This window comes from Pomacea canaliculata, linkage group LG13 (assembly GCF_003073045.1).
Source record: "Pomacea canaliculata isolate SZHN2017 linkage group LG13, ASM307304v1, whole genome shotgun sequence".
In the NCBI taxonomy this organism is placed as follows: domain Eukaryota; kingdom Metazoa; phylum Mollusca; class Gastropoda; order Architaenioglossa; family Ampullariidae; genus Pomacea; species Pomacea canaliculata.
This window is the reverse complement of record NC_037602.1, coordinates 14799085-14817254: the sequence shown is the minus strand read 5'-3', so window position 1 is coordinate 14817254 and position 18170 is coordinate 14799085. Positions and strand designations below refer to the sequence as shown.

Here is an 18170-nt window from a genome sequence, read left to right as displayed (position 1 = left end):
TAATTGATTATGCTTGAACCATCCTCCCCCTCCCTCTTTCTCTCTCTCTATATATATATATGACATACACGCGCGCACACACACTGAAAGCTGTAGCAAGAACCTGGTATGTCGTACCTCTCACTGTCGCCAGAATGTCTATCACTGTTTCCAGGTCTGCTGAAGTCACTGCACCACTTCTATTCCACACATTACATACAAAAGGCATACACAAAATACACGCTGATAGCAATGGCTTATATATACATACTTTCCCTTTCCTAAATATATCAGCAGTTGATTTATTGGGGTAGAGAGCGAGAAACAGAAGCCTACGGAATCTGGCTTCCATATTCTGTGCTGTAGTTGCTCATTAGCAGTAGTAGTCGTAGTGGCACGTGGAAGCAGACCTGCTTCTGGCAAATGTATTTTCTCTAGATGTCGATCTCTTTAAGCCCCGACAGCTAACCATGTTTGCATCGCTGATTAAATTCTGGAACTCTACTAACAATGCATTCGCGTCAAACGGTGTCTAGTAATGTATATATAAGTAGACACCGTTTATATAGAACATACTTTGTCACCTCATGGAATCGTTTTCTTTGCATTTAAAAAAATAATAAAACTGCTTCCTTGGACGATAGAATAAAATGATGACCTAGATTGTTGAGAGAAATAGATTAGCGAAAGTAGTGATATGGCAGTTAATTTTTCAAGTGTCAGTTACTGAGATGACACGCTCATGTGAGCAATAAAATCCTCAATAGGCTTTCAGCTTGCAGCCAAAAAAATAAAGACGATAAGTATGTTTGCAACCATTTGATCAATTTTGTGAGAAACACATTAGCCTAATGCCTCGTTTTAGCAGTTTATTCTGAAATGTGAATAAACCGGAAGCTTTGTCGTCTTATGCCTCGTTTTAGCAGTTAACTAGGGAACAACAACAACAAAAAAATCGTCTGCCAGCAGTCCAGTAATATAAGTTCGAATGCGAGACTACGGACCCATGATCTGCAGTCTGTAAACATTGTGTGTTAGTCTATCGTTTGTTTTTACTCACTACAACATGTAAACAAATTATTCTCGATCATTGCTTCTAGTCACAATTAATACAGATTTGAACACTGTACTCATTATTCTCCACTTCCAATTTTTATACCAGCCGCATGGCGCGGGAAATACGAATACAGAGAAACGTTATAGCAGCTTTCATGGTTTCTGGTCTGATTTTAAAAAAAAACTAGCTTAAATGTTAAGAACATATTACATGACAGAACTACGTTTGTAAGTTAATCTTGTTTGTAAGTGTTATGTTTTAATCGAGTTAGAATCACAGAAGAGAATCTGAATGCTGTACTTCGATGCACCACGAACTAATATCAATATACGTCCATGGATGCACTTTATTATTTATTTCATCAGAAGAGAATACTTAAAAACCGCATGTTTACGACAGTTTCTGAGCTGGAAAAGGTTTATTTTCCTGTTTTAGTGATGTCTTCTTGATGCTGTCATGCCGCCCCAAAAAGTCACCGCTCTGAGCAGTGAAAATGCCTTTATATTGTTGCATGTCAAGTGAGTATAGTTTGTTCTTGTACTTATAATTATAGTAAAGTCATATTATTCAATAAGTATTCATCATTATAAGATTAATATTTTGCAAGTTTAGCCCTAGATTTGAAAGTATATTGCCAGCCGTTTAAATAAACAAAATAAAAAATGTAGCAAGATACTGTCATCTACTTTCAGTAACAAGTTTTATGTTTTCTTTTCTGACTTTTTCAGAGACCTCCTGCCTAAGAAATCTTTGGTGAATATCTGTGGAAAAGTGACAGCTGTCAGCGAGATTTTTGAGTAATTGTATCTGTTTAATTTGTGTGTGTGTGTGCAGTGTGTGCATAAGAGAGAGAGAGAGAGAGAACTAGACAGAATATTCAAAGTTTTAAATCTATTATTCCTTCTTTTGCAGAATCAATAAAGACTATGTTTTCTGCATTGAGCTTCAGTATGGAGTTCCAATTATTGTGAAGGTAAGCCAGTATTCACTGTGAATGTGTACATAAGAGTGAGAAAAGAAAACAATGTTTGATATATTTTTTTTTAATGATTGAGTCCATGCTAGAAGTTTCTGTGTGCGTGTGTGTGTGTGTGCATGCATGCATGCATTTCACAGGAAGTTTATAATTTACTATATCCTTATGGTGTGAAAGCTGGTCAAAAGTCACCTCCAGGGATTCACATATTATAAGTCTACAGAATTATAAAACACTATGGTTACTTTTAGGGAATATTTCTTGTGAGCTTTGTATACTTAAGTACTAGTATTAACATTTACCAAGTATTTTCTTTGGGAATCTTATAAATAAGTGTGCTGTTTGAATGGTATTATTTGATTTGTGGCTTCAGCATTCTCAGTATCATGGGTGGCAGCAGCAGATGTTGCCAGGCAAAGCAATAGTGCTTACATCTCTTCGACCAACAACACTTGCCAAGGTACCACTGCTGCATGAACGTTTTATGTGCTGACATCTAAAAAAGTTAATATATTTGTGATCATTCATGTGCAGTCATTGTAGACCTGTTTATGAATTTATTGTATTGCTTACTATTTTAAGTAGTTACTTGATAAATTGGATATGCTGTACTGTGATGCAATTTCACAGGAATACAAGCCACCGCAGAGGGTATATGTGCCTTGGACTGGAAGCTGTTTGATTCCAAAAGATTCTAACATTGAGGAACTAAGTTTGCAGGTAATGTGTTAGGAGCATTACTATTGGGCGCCAGTGAAGAGTTCTGAGATAGATAAAGCATTTTCTGGTTTTCTGTCATGCTTTCAGAACTATGAAAACATTTCTAGATTGTTTTAAAGATTTTTTTCCCTGGGCCTATCACAATGTACAACATTTTGTCCAGTCCTGGAAAAGTGCAGAAGTATAGCATGTAGCCTTGCATTTACTATCCCTATCAACCTAAACCATCTTGGCTAATTCTTGACAAATCAGAAGACAAAACAATATTTTTATTTTTAATATATTTAACACATGCCACTGAGATGCTTTAATACAATAAGGAAGTCAGAGGTAAAATGTCTGTAGAACTGGTCAGTTTTATTTCATCACAGAAAAAGTTGGGAAACAGTTACAACTCATCCTCACATAATACAAATACCCTCCTAAGCAAAGGTTCAAGATGTTTGTCAGACGTTAATGCTCTGTTAAAGGATTGGCTTGCAAATTATGGTGTTGCCCCTCCACAAGCCACCATGGTACCACCAAATTTCAAAGCAGACTTCAAGCTTGCTTCATTTCAGGTAGGAAAGAAAGCCACATAATAAAATAGACACCAAGCTAGTTTCATATCAATTAGAGAAGAAAACCACATAGTAATAAGGTAGCAAGCTGCCTGCTCTTTTTTGGGCCAAAACATTTAAACTTCAGGCCTGCAGTCTGTAAAAAAAATGTAATAAGAATCTGTAAAATGCCTATACATCTGTAGTGCTCTAGTGTCTGAGCTACTGATGCTTCATTTTAGCACAATGTTAAAATATTATTTGATATTTACATTTCAGCTCTGCAGTTAAGTTTACTTCTGTATTCTTAGGGATAACAATTGTTTTTGAAATACAGTAATTACATAATTTATGGTTAGATAAGCACAGAAACAGTATAGCTCTTTAGCAGTTTAACCCACTTCCTCTTGGCTTTGTCAAATACATCAGATTTGTGTTATGGGAAAGCCAGATGATAATGCTTTTTTTTTTTTTTTTTTTTTTTATGCTGCAGGTGCTATGGTTTTGACTGTTTTAGTTTTCATGTAATGAAAGACTGTAGCAATTGTTTTGTTACAAATCTTGCAGGGTGTTGTCACAGACAACAGTACAAGAGCATATGGAGTAATAGTTCTTGATAGCACTACAAGGTAAAAGGAATTGTCCTGTACACTTATTTGAGGCTCATGATTTTTCTTCTAAATATTCATGCACACATGTTTATGATATGAAAAATGGATTCACTTTTGTGCTGGAATAATTTGGCAGCATTCGTGTACATCCATGTGTGAATGTACTTGCATGCACGCACACACACTTAGGTACTGCACTGTGATATGTAGAATTAATACTTTTTCTTTCTTTTTTTCCCCCCTGTAGAATCAAGTCACCATGTTTTCTCTCCCGTTTCTTTCTAGACTGTTTCTGACTCATCTGCCGAAGTTAAAACATCACAAGTCTTTAGAAGTGGGAGACATTGTTACTCTTTACAATGTTCACCAGAGAATTTGCCCACAGGTTTGTTATGAGTTTTATTGTGGGCATGTTGCAAGGAAATGAACATAATTTTTCACGTCCAGTGCATATGCAAATACACTTTGCAAGCCTGTTTCTTTTTCTAATTGTAGGCATGCATGTTTTATCACTGTCATTGTGTAATGATACTCCCATACTTTATGCATGTGTTCTACCTCAGTTCTAGATTTTCACAAGGAAATTGCTTTCATTTTTTATTTAGTTATTTTGTAGTAGCGGGAAAGAAATGTTTAGGTGTTTGGGTGGTAGATAAGAGACTGGATGATCTTGGGATTGGGTGGCTTTATTTTTCTGTGATATATTAATGTTTCAATGATTGCAGTTTTTTTTTTTAAAGAGACCCCCCTACCATTTTTGTCTTTTTTTTTTTTATATTTGTCATCTGAAATGTATGCAGTGAAATTTTTTGTGAAATGTTGGAAGTGCTTGTATTATATCTCTTTAACCTGAAGTGTTAAACCCTATATAGGTGTTGTTTCTTCAGGGGGTTCTTAAAAGATATATTTGTAGATGATTGCAATGTTTTTATACTTTTTGATATTACCATAAATTCCAGTACGTAAATACCTATTTGACCACACAGCATTGAAGCAAAAAATTTACAATTCTTTCACATCCATGTAAGTTTTCATATCAGTACATAACATTTATGGCTTTATCTTGTAATACAATTTTTAAGCAGGAACAATATTTATTGTTCTACTCAGATGACTACTTTTTGAAGCACTGTTTTCTTTCCTCTAGACGAAAAGAGAAGCAGCTGTTTTGTTGTGTCAGATCAAGAATCTGCATTTTACAAAAAGTAAGTAGCTATTTTTTATATTTTTGTTTCCATTTAGTCTTCATTACATAACCTGCATTTTTACACATCACATATACACAATTTATTTTCCTTTGACAGGTAATACTTAATAATAAAGAAGTATTTCTAGGTTGCACTCATTGCTTAGTCAGTGCTTTGTCCTTTTAAAAATACTGGTGTTTGGGGCAATTCATAGATAGATGCAGCAGCTAAGGTCCACCACTCAGGCCTGTCTTGAGAAATGGTGATCACAGAATGATCTGTCCACTCCTTCTAGTATAAAGTGTGGTTGTTCCACATACCAATGGTTGCTATTTCTCTCAACTTTATATCTGCTTTGGTTTTAGTAACACTTTTTTTTTTCTTCGCTATTTCCCACCCACTTTTCTGAGAGCCTTGACTAGTGTGGCATGAACTTAAATGTGCAAATAATATAGCCAAGTATGAACAATTTTGCATCAGATTTTTTTTTTTTTAAAGAAACCCTCTGAGACAAAAAGAGAAGAGCAGCAAGGGTCTCTTCAAAGTCTCCTACGTGATGACAGCTTCACTATGTCTGACACACTGGCTCTCATTCACCTTCACCAGAACATTGTGACAACGCTGAGTGTCAGGTCTGGGCTCTGTTGTATAATCATCCCCAACTCTTTTCCTTACTTGTACATGTTCGCAAATTTTGCAGGTTAACAGGCCTTTCAGGGACTGTTATATATAGTAAAGAAGATGTGTATGCTCATTCGCCTGTTGTGTTGACATTAGTTTGTTCCAAAAATGCATTTGATTTTTGATAAACTTTTGTTTATTAACTTAAGAGCACATATGCTTTATGGTGCCTGTTATGTGTGAAAAACAATATGTGCTCACATTGACACAAAAATGTATTGTGGTTTTGTTAGGGGTTTTTTTTGTTAGGGGGAGATTAATTTTGGGGGAAAGATCATTAAAAGTCTCACTTCTGTCATCACAGAAGGCTGCAGCTAAAGTAACATTTTCTATTCATGGTCATTTTAATGGTTAAAGTTTTTGCAAGGACAACCAATTTACCTTTTTATAAAAATAGTTTGTCTTTACTGCAGATCACAGTTTAATGTAAAGAATGTGATGAGACACCTGGTGTATAAAGTTTGGAATCAGGGTGTAGAAAGGCGTCGAAGGAATTTTCTTCTGGAATTTTGTCAGCCTGAAGCTTTTTGTCCATTTGCCAATGATCAGGTGAGAAAATATTTTAGTCTTAAAATACATTAAAGAAAAACAATAATTTATTTTGGGTATTTGTGTGTGTACATGAACAAGCGCATGTCCAATGTGTGTAAAGACTTGATCAGTATCTCATGCAGCGTGAGGTACAAAATAATTTAATGGACTTGTAGGGTATAATATGATTTCATGGACTCCAAGATATAAGAGACATCATATCAGGACATTCTATGTGACAGACTGTTAATATGTTTCAATATACATTAGATAGACTCACATAACATTCTAGAACAGTAGAAATCATATTTTTGTTATATGGCTTGTTGAGATATTCAGTAATCTCCAGAAAGGGACACTTTCATTAATTGCATTAATTCATTTTTTTCAGGACTATAATATTCCCATACTGACACAGCTTGGAGATCTGAAGCAGATGGATTTGGACAATGCCAGTGTGTCCGACATAGATCTAGAGACACAACGAACTGACTGTGAAAACTTATGGACATATTCCACAAGAAAGTTTGTGGAGAAAAGCACAAAGGTATGATTGTGGGTACTTCAAGTTGCTTCTGGAAACTACACCAGGAAAATTGCCTTAACTCCTGACTAAGCACAAAAGCCAGCAAACAAGTACTATAATCTGCCGTTGGTTTCTAAGGCAATTTTGTGGAAGAAGAGAACTCGATTGTGAAATTTATTCCCATTCATGAGTTTAAGAAGTAAAGCTTATTACACTGCAGAAACTTTTGACTAGTATTCTGTTGTATAGCACTGTATTGACTAGTTTGCTGGTCACCACATTGAACATGTTTGATTACCGTGAACGATTTTTGTTGTCATATTTTGTCATCTTGCTGGCCTTGAAATAATCATGCTGAATCACCATTCATAAAGCACACCTTAAATATCATGCACTCACACAACCTACAATTCTTCTATAGTTAAGCAGCTAAACAGCAGAGGGTACAAATGATTTCAAGCGCTTATTACTTCTGCATACAAGACTACCACACTCATAGGACACCAGTAACCTCTACTTTCAACAGTCAGATAACATAAGGTCTTCTTTGACCATGTGACCCATCACAACACCTTGTCGAAGACTATCCTTCAAAGCACCTTGGAGCATAGTCGACTGCGTAGACCAGAGGAAAAACTGGCTTATAGAACATTAAAGACTGGACTGGTCATCCTGTACACCCAGGAAAGAGTAGCAGGCCCAGTCAGCTACTGCATCTATCCATGTGCTCCCTGCAATGACAGATGCCGGTCAAGGGACGACTGTCTGACTACTTCTGCATACAGGCATAACATAACATCTGCCTGAACTCAATAGCACATGCTAGGACAAAAAGCTACTAGCTTTTTGGAAATTCTGATCGCAAAAAGAATTCACGTCCCTCTACTTGACACCAATTACCTTAGAACAAATATGTACAATGCTGTTAAACTGTTACCAATTATTATATAGTCTAAGTAATCTTGAATTAATTTACATATTGTTGCATTTTCATTTTTTTTTTTTTCAGCCTTTTTTGGGCTGGCTGGCTTTGAACCCAGTCACAGGTCGTTTACAGCTTCAGAGTGATAAGGACAAGATGAACGTTGTTGTGCTTAGTTCTGATTCAGAAACTCCAGAGTTGACCCACCAGTGTTCTTCCTCATGTCACTGTAATGGACTCCATCCTGGACAACGGATGTCTTGTCCTTTTATCCATCCTTGTTGTCTGGGCCATCTCTTGTTGGTGACTAAGTACCTTGTGGTCAAGGAAGCTTTTAGCAACAGCAGTAACCATCAGAGCATCACAACAGACCATATACACTATCTCATCATTTCAACCTGTGATTGTATTTTGGTGGACAAAAAGCATCTGTCACCACCCGCCTGTTCAGCTCAAAAACATGCATCTGAAGATAGTACTCATAGCTTTGCCGGGCATGAGAAGCGTCTGAGGTCTGAGAGTAGAAGAAAAATGGCAGAAAAATATGAATGTAATAATTCATATCTGGTTTACATCACCAGCAAAGAGTCTCTTTTAGCTAAGACTAACCTTACATCAGAGTCGAGACTGCAGTTTTTTGCTGAAGGTATTCTTGTTAAATCCTAACAGAGAAAATCCTGCTCACTCAAAGTGTGTTGCTAATGGTTCTCTTGATCCAGAAATAAACCAGAAACAAGTGACTGATTTTAAAAATGAGGCGATAAACCTTTCTTCAGTAAAACATGCAGAACATAAAACTTTGTCTTCTAAAAATATTTCATCGTTAGCTACTCTGATGACATCAGTGTCATCTGGGAAGGGAAGCTTCATCACTTTAGGAGATTTTTCAGCAAGTCAGCCACTGGTCTTGGCTTTCAGAAATAGAAGCTGCATGTGGCATGATGCTATCCAGCCAAAAGGGTTGTACTGCTTCAGCATGAAATACTCTGGAGATAAACATGCCCTCCTTTGGCCACAAATGGACAAGAAACTTCAAGCTCTTCAGAACGGTGCAGCTATGACAGAGGTTAAAGTGTCTGATGAAGCTGAAATAGACAGAATCTTTAACAGTTTTACAGTAAGTATTTGTCCTGCAGCAGATTTTTGGGGGATTAAAGAGCTTAGCTGGAGTGGTGAGGTCATCAAAAATATAATCAAGTTATGAATCTGTATATATGCAAAGATTTGTCATGAATTCATGCATTATAATGAGTCTCTTTTTTCCTATTAGGTTCTGTAACTGGTTATAATAAAGGTTCTATAACTGTGGAAAAAGGAGATTAGTTCAGAACCCTTTGATGCTGTGACTTGAGTGATACATGTGTTTCAGTTATTTGTTTTTGTCATTTTGTTTGGAAATAACAGACTGAGGATGCATCCAAGCAAACAAGAATGCTGAGTATTGATTATCTCATGTCTGATGGTAAGTTGGGTTTCTAAACAATTTTAACACTAGTATCAATTTTTAGGTCACAGAATGGACATGTAAAATCAAGGTGTTTCCTTCATCATTGTGCATACACAGACATTACAATGTTGGAGTGTTGTGCACAGTGTGGGTGATGGGCTGAGGGAGAAATAGTAATGTAGTTGTGCGTGAATGCTTATGCACATTTATAATAGTTCTTTACCTCTGCCCCTTTTACCCACTTCTTTCAACTGGAAACTTTTGTCAGAATTTTTTTAGTAATCTGAACAAAGCAAGTGACAAAATCTATTTGATACAATGACAGTATGTTAATTGCAGTCTGTTTATAAAATTGTAAAAACTGATGCAAGGACTTAGCATTGCAACTTTAATTCATTGAAAATTTTTTTCTGTATCTTAAGGGATTTTTGTGTGTGCATGTAGGCGTGCATGTGTATGGATGGATGTTTGTTTATGGAAAGCTGCCTTTCTTAATAAAGAACATTAATTTTAATCTCAAAATGTGTGCTGTCACTATATCATGTAAAAATCTTATGGCTGACATTAAAAACAGGAGGAATATGAAGCTTTCATGTGAGTGTGAACAGATAGAACTTTTGAAATTAAGTCAGTCTAATCCAAGCTTTTGTTTTGTTAGGAACCTGGCATGCTGGTAAGTTTTATGGGTATCATCATGTGGCGCAAACATCCTCAGTTGAGTATGCACATGTCCACAGCAGGAACAACTAACAACTGCCTCCACATGGTTCATCCAGGTAAAGTAACACTAGCAGACCTGTATGATTTGGAGAACATTTTTATTCCCATCAGATGCAACAAAATGCTCCACATTATTTTATATCTTTTCTCTTTCTGTGTCTTTTTCTATCAACTTTTCTGCTCCCTCCATGGCGTTCCAGAGACACAACACTCGATCAGCACCTGTCATCAGTTCAGTTAGGACACTGTCATATTTCCAAAGCAGGAAAGTGTTTCAGAGTATAAATAATCTGAATGCCTCTTCAAGGCTTATTAGCTGTCTTTTAGCAAGAATCAAGCTTTTGTTTTCCATTGCATTTCTTGGCTGCATTCTTTTGAAGACAGGATTTTTTAAGTTCTTGTTTTGATTGCTTTTTTAAATTGCAGATACCTTACAGGGCTGTTTGAAGGGCAGATGCTTGTGTGTGGGAGTAAAAGACTCCATGCAGGGACCATCTAGTGCAAGAGTCTACTTCAATAACACAGCTGTCATATATCCACTAGGCCTCCTCCCTGGTATTTATTTAGAGGAAGACGGGAGTTGATGTCATAATAAAATGTTATGATAGTCATCATGTTTATGTGACAATAAAAATTCTGCTAAACCTAGTTTTTGAAACATCGAAGTGTATGCCACAATTCTAATCCACTTTTTTGTTTTGTTTTGTTTTTTTTTCATTACATAATGACAAATCTGAACAGATGTTTTATGTTCTCTCCTAAACCCTATAAGTTTGTTAAATGTAAAATAATTTAACACGTTTATTTTGAAAGTTTTTGTTTCATAGGTCTGTTCTTTCTAAATAACACCACTGCCCCCTCCCAATAAAAAAACCAAACCAAAAACCGCCCAGTCAACCAAAGAAAACAGGTCTTAAGAAAAGTATACTACCCTCTGTTCAAGGGATGATGGTGGAGTTTCTCAGAGTTGATAAGAGGGTGTCAAGGTCAGGAAACACATATTTTCAGTTTTTATCTGTGTCCAGTCTGCGCATCCTCAGTGGACCAAAACAAACAGCAAACCTGTGAGTGTTAGTTTGAAGCTAAATACACTTCTTACTATGCATGATTAGAAATGTGTGCTGAAGTAGTATTTTATAATACCCAAACAGTTGTGCAGTATTTGCTAGCCCATTTATAGCAACTCATGAATAAACTTTTTTGATGACTTATTGATGAGAAATGTGACCAACCAATATTTTCAGGATGTAAACAAAGGTGTTTTGTGGGCTCCCACTTTAAAAAAGTCCTTCTGAAGTCAGGGTTCATCTGAGAGGATTTGACAGTTTTATAGTCATTTGTTTTATGCTACTTCCAAAATTTGTACGATAACAATACCCAACTTGATATATCTTTACAATGCTAGAATGTTCTAATGGTCACTAGCCCAAACAAGGAAGCTAGCAGAGAACCAGTCAGTTGGAAAGATGCACAGTTCCAGTTACTTGTGTCACTCTGGGAAGATCAGAAATCCCAAACTATCTTCATGGCCCAATGCCAGATCTGCCGGTTCTTTCGGATCAGCCTGAAGTCAAGATTGTGGTCTGTGTGGCGCCATCATGAATACAGTCAGCTGCACAGCTCCTGCCTGTACCAACTCCAGCCACACAATACTGTCATCAAACATGAGGTATCTAGTTTTGCCACATTCCAGTTACTTAAGGGCTTTGATAACATATATGATTTATTCTAAGGAACAGTTAAAATGATGCTTAAAATAAATGAGCCTGAACAAATGGCTGTATGTCAAATTAGATAACATCATGTCAAAAATTTGTCTAAAATCTAGTATTAAATACCCTCTCAATCTTAATAAGCAGTCTTGTGGCATTTACGGAATCTGCATAGAGTACTTTGTATAGTGAAGGGCAGAACTGTCCGTGATTTATCAGCATTTTATTATTTACAGTATTCTGATAGAGGATGGATCATGCCAAGCCTTGGTGTCCATCAAATATGGTGGAGTGGATGTCGCACAAAGATTGTTGAAACTCTCTCAACAAGAATGGTTTTGCCTGGAGAAAGTTGTGCAGAAGCAAGGGGAAGTTTTTATCCAAAATGTATGCCATAGCTTTCCAAAATTTTGTAGTGCTCATCAAATCTTGTTATAATTTAATGTCACTATGCAAAACTTTATCAATCTCTCACTATACACATTGATACAATGCATTTGTTCCCTCCTTCGGTCAGACATTTCTGCAGAGGTGTGCTGCACTGAATTTTAAATGATGTCATGATAAAGGATTTTGTACCTTAGTTGTTTCAAGTTTATGCTCAAATTGTACTTTAATATGATATGATATGAAAAACTGACACCCTTGTAATGGACAGTTTGACAGGCCTGGTGGCACTGCTGCTGAGGTGTTTGTGTCACAACTGTGCAACAGTGTTGATGTGAGGAGACCGTGCATAATGCTTCTGCAGAAGTCCATGTCATCCTACAAAAAGGCAGCTGGCATCGATGACTTGTCCCAAAACGGTATGTTCTCCTCCTTTGCTACATTCCACACGCGACCTTTAATAGTCTTACTCATAATGGAACTCTTTGCCTTTCCATATCCGCCACCTACCCACTATTGAATCCTTTAGACGTGCACTGAATACACACCTCTTCCGTAAAGATTACTCCTAACAACCTTTCTCATAATGCCAGTCCTTTTTCACACCCTTCCTTTTGCAATATCATGTTACTCTTAGCTCTTGTTCTTGTTCTTTGGTTCCTCTTTGTGTTTTCTATTTTTGATTTTCTTCTTCGTTTAGTACAGTTGTTTATTCTTTTATAGTTCATATGTTAATTGTTTGTTTTCCTGTCCCTCATATGCTGTCCATGTTTCATTCTTATTCTTAAGCGCTAAAAACATGCTCCTTAGGAGTGTGAGTATGTGCATCACAAATTTTGCATATTATTTATTTTTATTATTATGCATTTTGACACAAACATGAGTATTTACACAACAAAGTGTGTTGCCGAGTCATTTCAATGCAGCTTTTGCATATCACTGAACTTCCATCCTTTGTTGCAGATTTGGTGACCCGAAAGATTAATACCGGTGAATTGACTGTGGAAACGCTGTGTTTGCCGTACTTGCAACTGGAATGTCTTGACATCCAGGAAGTTTGATGGAAACCTTGCATTCTGAACTTAATCTAGACATTCTCACTTTTCTCCTGAAAGACAAAGCAAAGCTCCTCCCCCAACAACTGTTTTTCTCTCAACAACTCCAATTTTACTCCCTTCTGCTGTTGTCAATACCTGGCAATGATCAAGATACTCAGTCACAGATTGTGACAAAGTTTGTTTATTCTTGCTTGCTAGACCAAGATGAGATCTTAGCATGTGTCAGACAATGATCAAGCATCTACAAAGGTGTGAACAGAATCTTAACATGCTGGTAGGCAAGGTCCACAAAGTATCGTTATGTTTAGAATGTCCTTGTGTTGTTATAATTACTAATGTATTGATCTGACATATAATTCTGCATTATCAAGGCTTTTGTACATTTCTAATGGCACAAGAGACAGATCTTATTACCTGTTGTGATTATGGACACAAATTTTATACCAGTATTATAAAGACTACTGACTTCCAAATACATTATCATTTATATTTTATAGCATTTGCATTGCATATAAAATTCCTTGAAGAACAAGAAATATTTTTTCCACCTTCATACATTTGCACCTTTAAATCACAATCTCGTAAGGTCTTGAAATTGCATTTTCTTTAATATTTACAACAGTTAGTGCATCGATCATTCACCCTTTTTTTTTTTAATATATACTTCCCCTGTCTCATTTGAAGGAACAATTTGTACAAGTCTCAACAGAAATTTTACACTAATTTTTAACCTAGCCGAAATTGAATTGCAGGTGCATAATAGCTAGGTCATAATTTTGTTCCCCTATAAATTTCTATACCAAATGCTTTAATGTCCCACTCAAGAATTTTTAAACTGCTCCTCTGCAAGTAATCCTACATATATAAGATAAATAGTGGTCATTTCAAAAACAAACAAAGCTAGTTCTTATGCTGTATCCTGTTGTACTACAAAACATAAACAGTTCCATAAAGTTGGTAGCACTATAAGGAAAATAGCACAAACATGTATGAAGTTCGAAGTTTCAGGACAATTTTCAAAACAAAATCCATTTTTGTAAGAAAACCCTCAAATACACATTTAATGTAAACACATTTTCAACAACATAACCTATGCAGTAACTGATGGTGCATAATTTTTGGCTATTCTTTCAAATTCGCTCTCCTGCAACAAAGGTTTAAAAAAAAAAATCTTTAGTAAATATTCAATGTCTTCTATCTATCTATTCTCATCTTTTATTTCTGATTGCAAGGTTTTAAAAAATCTAGAAAATAATGATCAATGAAATTTTCTGCAAATATCGTTGGCTTATGATCTTTGTTGCAAGCTTTAAAAGTTGTATGTGTGTGTTTGCACATCAAAAAAGAAAAGAAAATTAGCCTACCTTCTGAAGATAATCTCTTACAAATGGGTGACTTCTGTGTGAATCTTTTAGCTGTGATACGTATCTGTTACTGAGCTGAAATCATATTTAACCAAACACCTGGTCAACAAACTGGAGAATTTAAACATATATTAGATCACAACAAATCTATGCCAAATAATTGCAAAAGGAGGCAAAAATATGTCAACATGGTAGCACTTATGATCTGTGCTTGTATACTTCTGCAGTTGTCCAAGTGACCTATGTGACACGTGATTTACTGAAAAAAGCAACTGCTCCCCTTACAACTGTTTATTGCATTGATCATACACTCAATAAGCATGATGCTGTGCTTAGGCATGCTGCATACGAACTTCATCGACAAAATGTACAAGTTTAGGCTTTTTGTTGGGCCAAGTTTCTATGACAGACAAATGACAAAGCATTCTGGACAAACATGTTATTTCGCTAATTTTACCAAGATGTGCTCATTAGGTGAAAATTAATCAAGTTCTGACTAGTTAAGAAAGATCCTTAAGATGCATTCATTATGAAATCCAGACTGTTTTTACCTCAGGTGATTTGCCAATGTGCTGGGTGAGCACCACCATGTTGATCAGTGTTTCAGGATTGTTGCTATCCTGTAACATTACCCATAAAATAAGAATGACTTACTGGACTATAGGTTCGTTACATGCCATTTGCATGACACAATCAGTGAATGGTATAAGTATTGAATCAGAATAGATGATCAGCCAATTAAGAGTCACAAGAGCAGATGATGATGGTAATAAATAATAAGAGCACATTTCTTTGCAAGCAGCTAACTTCTGACGTAATCAGCTTCGCAATATCTCTTGCACACAAAGATGGCCATATAACATGCACACAATGAGTGGAAGGCATGAAAAGTGATTACATGATGAACACAAAGCAACCCAAACCCTAGAGAGAAAACATGAAGAAACAGGCAAGCTGCTTAAACAAAGTGTAATATAACTACAAAAGCAATAGCACGTTTACAGGAGCTTGTTGGAGAAGACAGTTAAAAATGGGGTAAATTTCTTCAGTACACCAATGAGAACTAAGCCAACCTTGTCTAGTGCTTCTTGAAGGACAGACTCTGCATCATCAAAGCGCCCCTGCCCCATGTAGCAGGCAGCTTGACCATTCAGCAGTAAAGGAGTGCTGGCATGTTTGTCAGCCAGCTCCTGGAAAATGTAGTAGGCATCCTGGAACTTGTCGCCACCCTATAGACATTATCATCACTGTAATCCTCTGCAATATGAAGGCTAAAATCTTGTAATATCCAATTCAAGACTTGTTTGAGCAAATGATTGGAAAATTCTAATTATTCAGGGGGAGGGGGTAAAAAGAAAAACCCAAGGAATGGGAACCATCTTAGAAAGGCAAAGCACTAGCAGTTCACTGCCAATAGATCATGGAGACTCTTATGTGTGGATGTACACATAGTGTGGTTGACAGTTAAAATCAATATATTATCGTTCACCCCATCTTGCACATGCACATGCACACCATCACTGAGTTATAAAATGATGCTCACTACTGCCAGGTTGAACCAAGCTTGAGCAAGCTGAGTAAGGATACTATCCTCATCTGTGTCCTGCATGCGTTTCAGTTCTTTCCTGCACAACGAATATAATCACCAATGGGAGGATCAAGGTTAGAAGAAACTGGTATTTGTGTGTGTTCATGTTTATAAATAATGCACCAGTCTGGTCTCAACAAAGAAATTGTTTAATTTTATTTATTAACCTTATTAACGTAACTCTTATGCATGAAAAAATGGAATTAAGAATCAAAAACTGGAAAAATGAAAAATACCTGTTCTCCTGTTTTACACTTACTTGGCTAAATCCACTCTGTCCATTTTTAGAAGAATTTCTGTCATCAAAGTCATACTACATTGAACAGAAAGAAAAATATTTTAAATAAATAAAAAAGCAAAACTACATATATCTCTCTTTACCCTCCTTTTAGTATTTTTGTAGGGTTATTTTTTTTCCAAGACTGCAAAAGTTAACAGTCATATTTAATTATACCCTACCAAAAATAAACTGAATTCTCTAAATGTTAATCACCAATGTAAAAAAAAAAAAACAACTAAAGAGGTTGCATATCTGCATTCTTCTAAATACTCTAAACTCTAAAGCATTTCTTACCATTCCAAATTGTCTGACTGATGAAGGGCTCTTAGAGCTGCATCGTAATTCTGCCACAAGCAGGAAAACACATGCTGTAACTTGTAGCATAATTTTAAAATGCAGAAGCAATACAAAAAAAAAAAACTACTTAATCTTTTTTCATAAATGTATATAAATTCATTTGAACTAATTTAGTATCATGGTAAAATATCAAAGAATTCCAAACTAAAATCTTAGGTGATCAGAAATATATCAATAGACAATTCCAAGTTTGTGATAACATCTGAAGCGACAAACTAAGGGTGCTCAACCCATCCGGCCCGCTCATTTTAACCAGACAACATAATTTCATTTTTAACTTCCTGATTCTGAAAATGTTCTGCCCCACGAGATTTTATTATCATGTCCAGTGCAGCCCTCAGGCAAGAAACATACCTGTTCATGGTAGTAAATGGAAGCAGCCATTAGCACAAAAATGCTATTGCTCATGTCAACATTGCCTATCAACTTAGAGTCCAGATCACGTACAATGGCATCCCTGGAATGAATAATCAAGATCTGAAGATTAAGACAGGTCATGTGGTCTCATCAGTTCTATTTTCACGTAATATCACAGATGAGTCTGTGCCCTGAAAATGGAATTATTCTATTATAATAATAAAAGCAACTGTATTGGAGTGAATGACATCAGTTTAATGACCTGAATGTGTATGATTTTTGACACCAGGGAAGGAGTTAGGTGTTACAGAAAGCTTGGAAGAATAAAGTTTCTTTGTATGTTATCTGCATATTAAATTCCAGTTGCCAGCAATAAATAAATCTTGTTTTAATGATCTTAGGCAACGTTTTTTTTTGGAAGTGTTATGAAATGCAACTCTTATAAATCAATGTCATTCCAGTAAAAAGCGTTTTTTCTGAAGTTCCAAAAGAAACCCACCTTTTTGAGTCATTGGCCAAATAATCTGCAAACATACGCACTGCCTGAAGTTCGTCTGCTTGTCCTGGGCGAATCTCGTCCAAGACGACACCATATTTGCGCTGGGCAATGTAGGCTCTATACATTATGACATCGCGCTGAATCTTTTGTTCTGGGCTGCTAACCTGTTATGGACACATTTTGTTGTAAAAGGCGAGGATGTGAGGCTGAAAACAGCACCCTTCAAACACAAAATCTGACCGAGAGGAGTATGTCACCATCAGTCTTCAAATATTAATAACACCTAGTAATTTTTAAAATAATACCAGAGTATGTGAGAATGGATTAAATTAAACAGCACTAATCCAGATACAAAAACGTCTTCGACTCAGTCCCATGCATCAGACCTTTTTGATGTTTGTCCGAAGAAATAACTTCAATACACGATCACTGTACATATAAAATGTACTTACGTGCAATTTCTGGGCTTCGTTAATACAATGCTGATAATTACCGATCAGCAATGCAGTGCGAATATCAAAAAGTTCGTCTACCCCTTGATTTGCCATATCTGATTACAACGGGTATTCCTGCTAAGCAAGAATTAGAGACAGTAGACTTTATAATATTTACGATGAGTTGCGACGTGGAATCGCCGCACAATATCCGGTCATCCGAAGGGAAACTACTCTT

The 18170-nt window shown here is 36.2% G+C and overlaps 3 protein-coding genes across 7 annotated transcripts; 2 read left to right on the top strand and 1 right to left on the bottom strand.

Annotated features, from left to right (window-relative positions):
- Positions 1-970: 970 nt before the first annotated feature.
- LOC112553557 lies at positions 971-6300 on the top strand. 5 transcript variants are annotated; one of them, XM_025220850.1, is made up of 12 exons: positions 971-1012; positions 1472-1554; positions 1765-1833; positions 1949-2009; positions 2386-2472; positions 2643-2732; positions 3203-3292; positions 3839-3900; positions 4168-4267; positions 5030-5087; positions 5568-5701; positions 6164-6300. In XM_025220850.1, the coding sequence occupies exons 2-11, from the start codon at positions 1493-1495 to the stop codon at positions 5576-5578; spliced, it is 690 nt and encodes a 229-aa protein (XP_025076635.1). In that variant the 5' UTR covers positions 971-1012; positions 1472-1492; the 3' UTR covers positions 5579-5701; positions 6164-6300. The 5 variants fall into 5 exon arrangements, with proteins under 5 accessions (XP_025076635.1, XP_025076636.1, XP_025076633.1 ...); XM_025220848.1 differs by lacking the exon at positions 971-1012 and adding an exon at positions 1039-1175; XM_025220849.1 differs by lacking the exon at positions 971-1012 and adding an exon at positions 1039-1280.
- A 3407-nt stretch (positions 6301-9707) lies between these two features.
- LOC112553555 lies at positions 9708-14006 on the top strand. Its single transcript, XM_025220845.1, has 7 exons — positions 9708-9952; positions 10323-10451; positions 10840-10960; positions 11322-11565; positions 11845-11995; positions 12267-12414; positions 12959-14006. The coding sequence occupies exons 4-7, from the start codon at positions 11495-11497 to the stop codon at positions 13054-13056; spliced, it is 468 nt and encodes a 155-aa protein (XP_025076630.1). The 5' UTR covers positions 9708-9952; positions 10323-10451; positions 10840-10960; positions 11322-11494; the 3' UTR covers positions 13057-14006.
- Positions 13643-18158, bottom strand: LOC112553554 (coatomer subunit epsilon-like). The gene is made up of 10 exons (XM_025220844.1): positions 17951-18158; positions 17499-17662; positions 16997-17099; positions 16580-16629; positions 16265-16318; positions 15961-16042; positions 15491-15646; positions 14969-15037; positions 14418-14492; positions 13643-14197 (listed from the first exon to the last, which is right to left on the bottom strand). The coding sequence occupies exons 1-10, from the start codon at positions 18044-18046 to the stop codon at positions 14144-14146; spliced, it is 903 nt and encodes a 300-aa protein (XP_025076629.1). The 5' UTR covers positions 18047-18158; the 3' UTR covers positions 13643-14143.
- Positions 18159-18170: the final 12 nt, after the last annotated feature.

Coding starts and splice junctions, on each gene's coding strand:
- LOC112553557 (XM_025220850.1), top strand. CDS start 1,493: ATGCCGCCCCAAAAAGTCACCGCTCTGAGCAGTGAAAATGCCTTTATA. Junction 1,555..1,764: donor TTTATATTGTTGCATGTCAA/GTGAGTATAGTT, acceptor TGACTTTTTCAG/AGACCTCCTGCCTAAGAAAT. Junction 2,473..2,642: donor GACCAACAACACTTGCCAAG/GTACCACTGCTG, acceptor GCAATTTCACAG/GAATACAAGCCACCGCAGAG.
- LOC112553555 (XM_025220845.1), top strand. CDS start 11,495: ATGAATACAGTCAGCTGCACAGCTCCTGCCTGTACCAACTCCAGCCAC. Junction 11,996..12,266: donor GGGAAGTTTTTATCCAAAAT/GTATGCCATAGC, acceptor TGTAATGGACAG/TTTGACAGGCCTGGTGGCAC. Junction 12,415..12,958: donor CGATGACTTGTCCCAAAACG/GTATGTTCTCCT, acceptor CCTTTGTTGCAG/ATTTGGTGACCCGAAAGATT.
- LOC112553554 (XM_025220844.1), bottom strand. CDS start 18,046: ATGGCAAATCAAGGGGTAGACGAACTTTTTGATATTCGCACTGCATTG. Junction 14,493..14,968: donor ACATTGGCAAATCACCTGAG/GTAAAAACAGTC, acceptor ATATGATTTCAG/CTCAGTAACAGATACGTATC. Junction 14,198..14,417: donor TAAGAGATTATCTTCAGAAG/GTAGGCTAATTT, acceptor CCTTTGTTGCAG/GAGAGCGAATTTGAAAGAAT.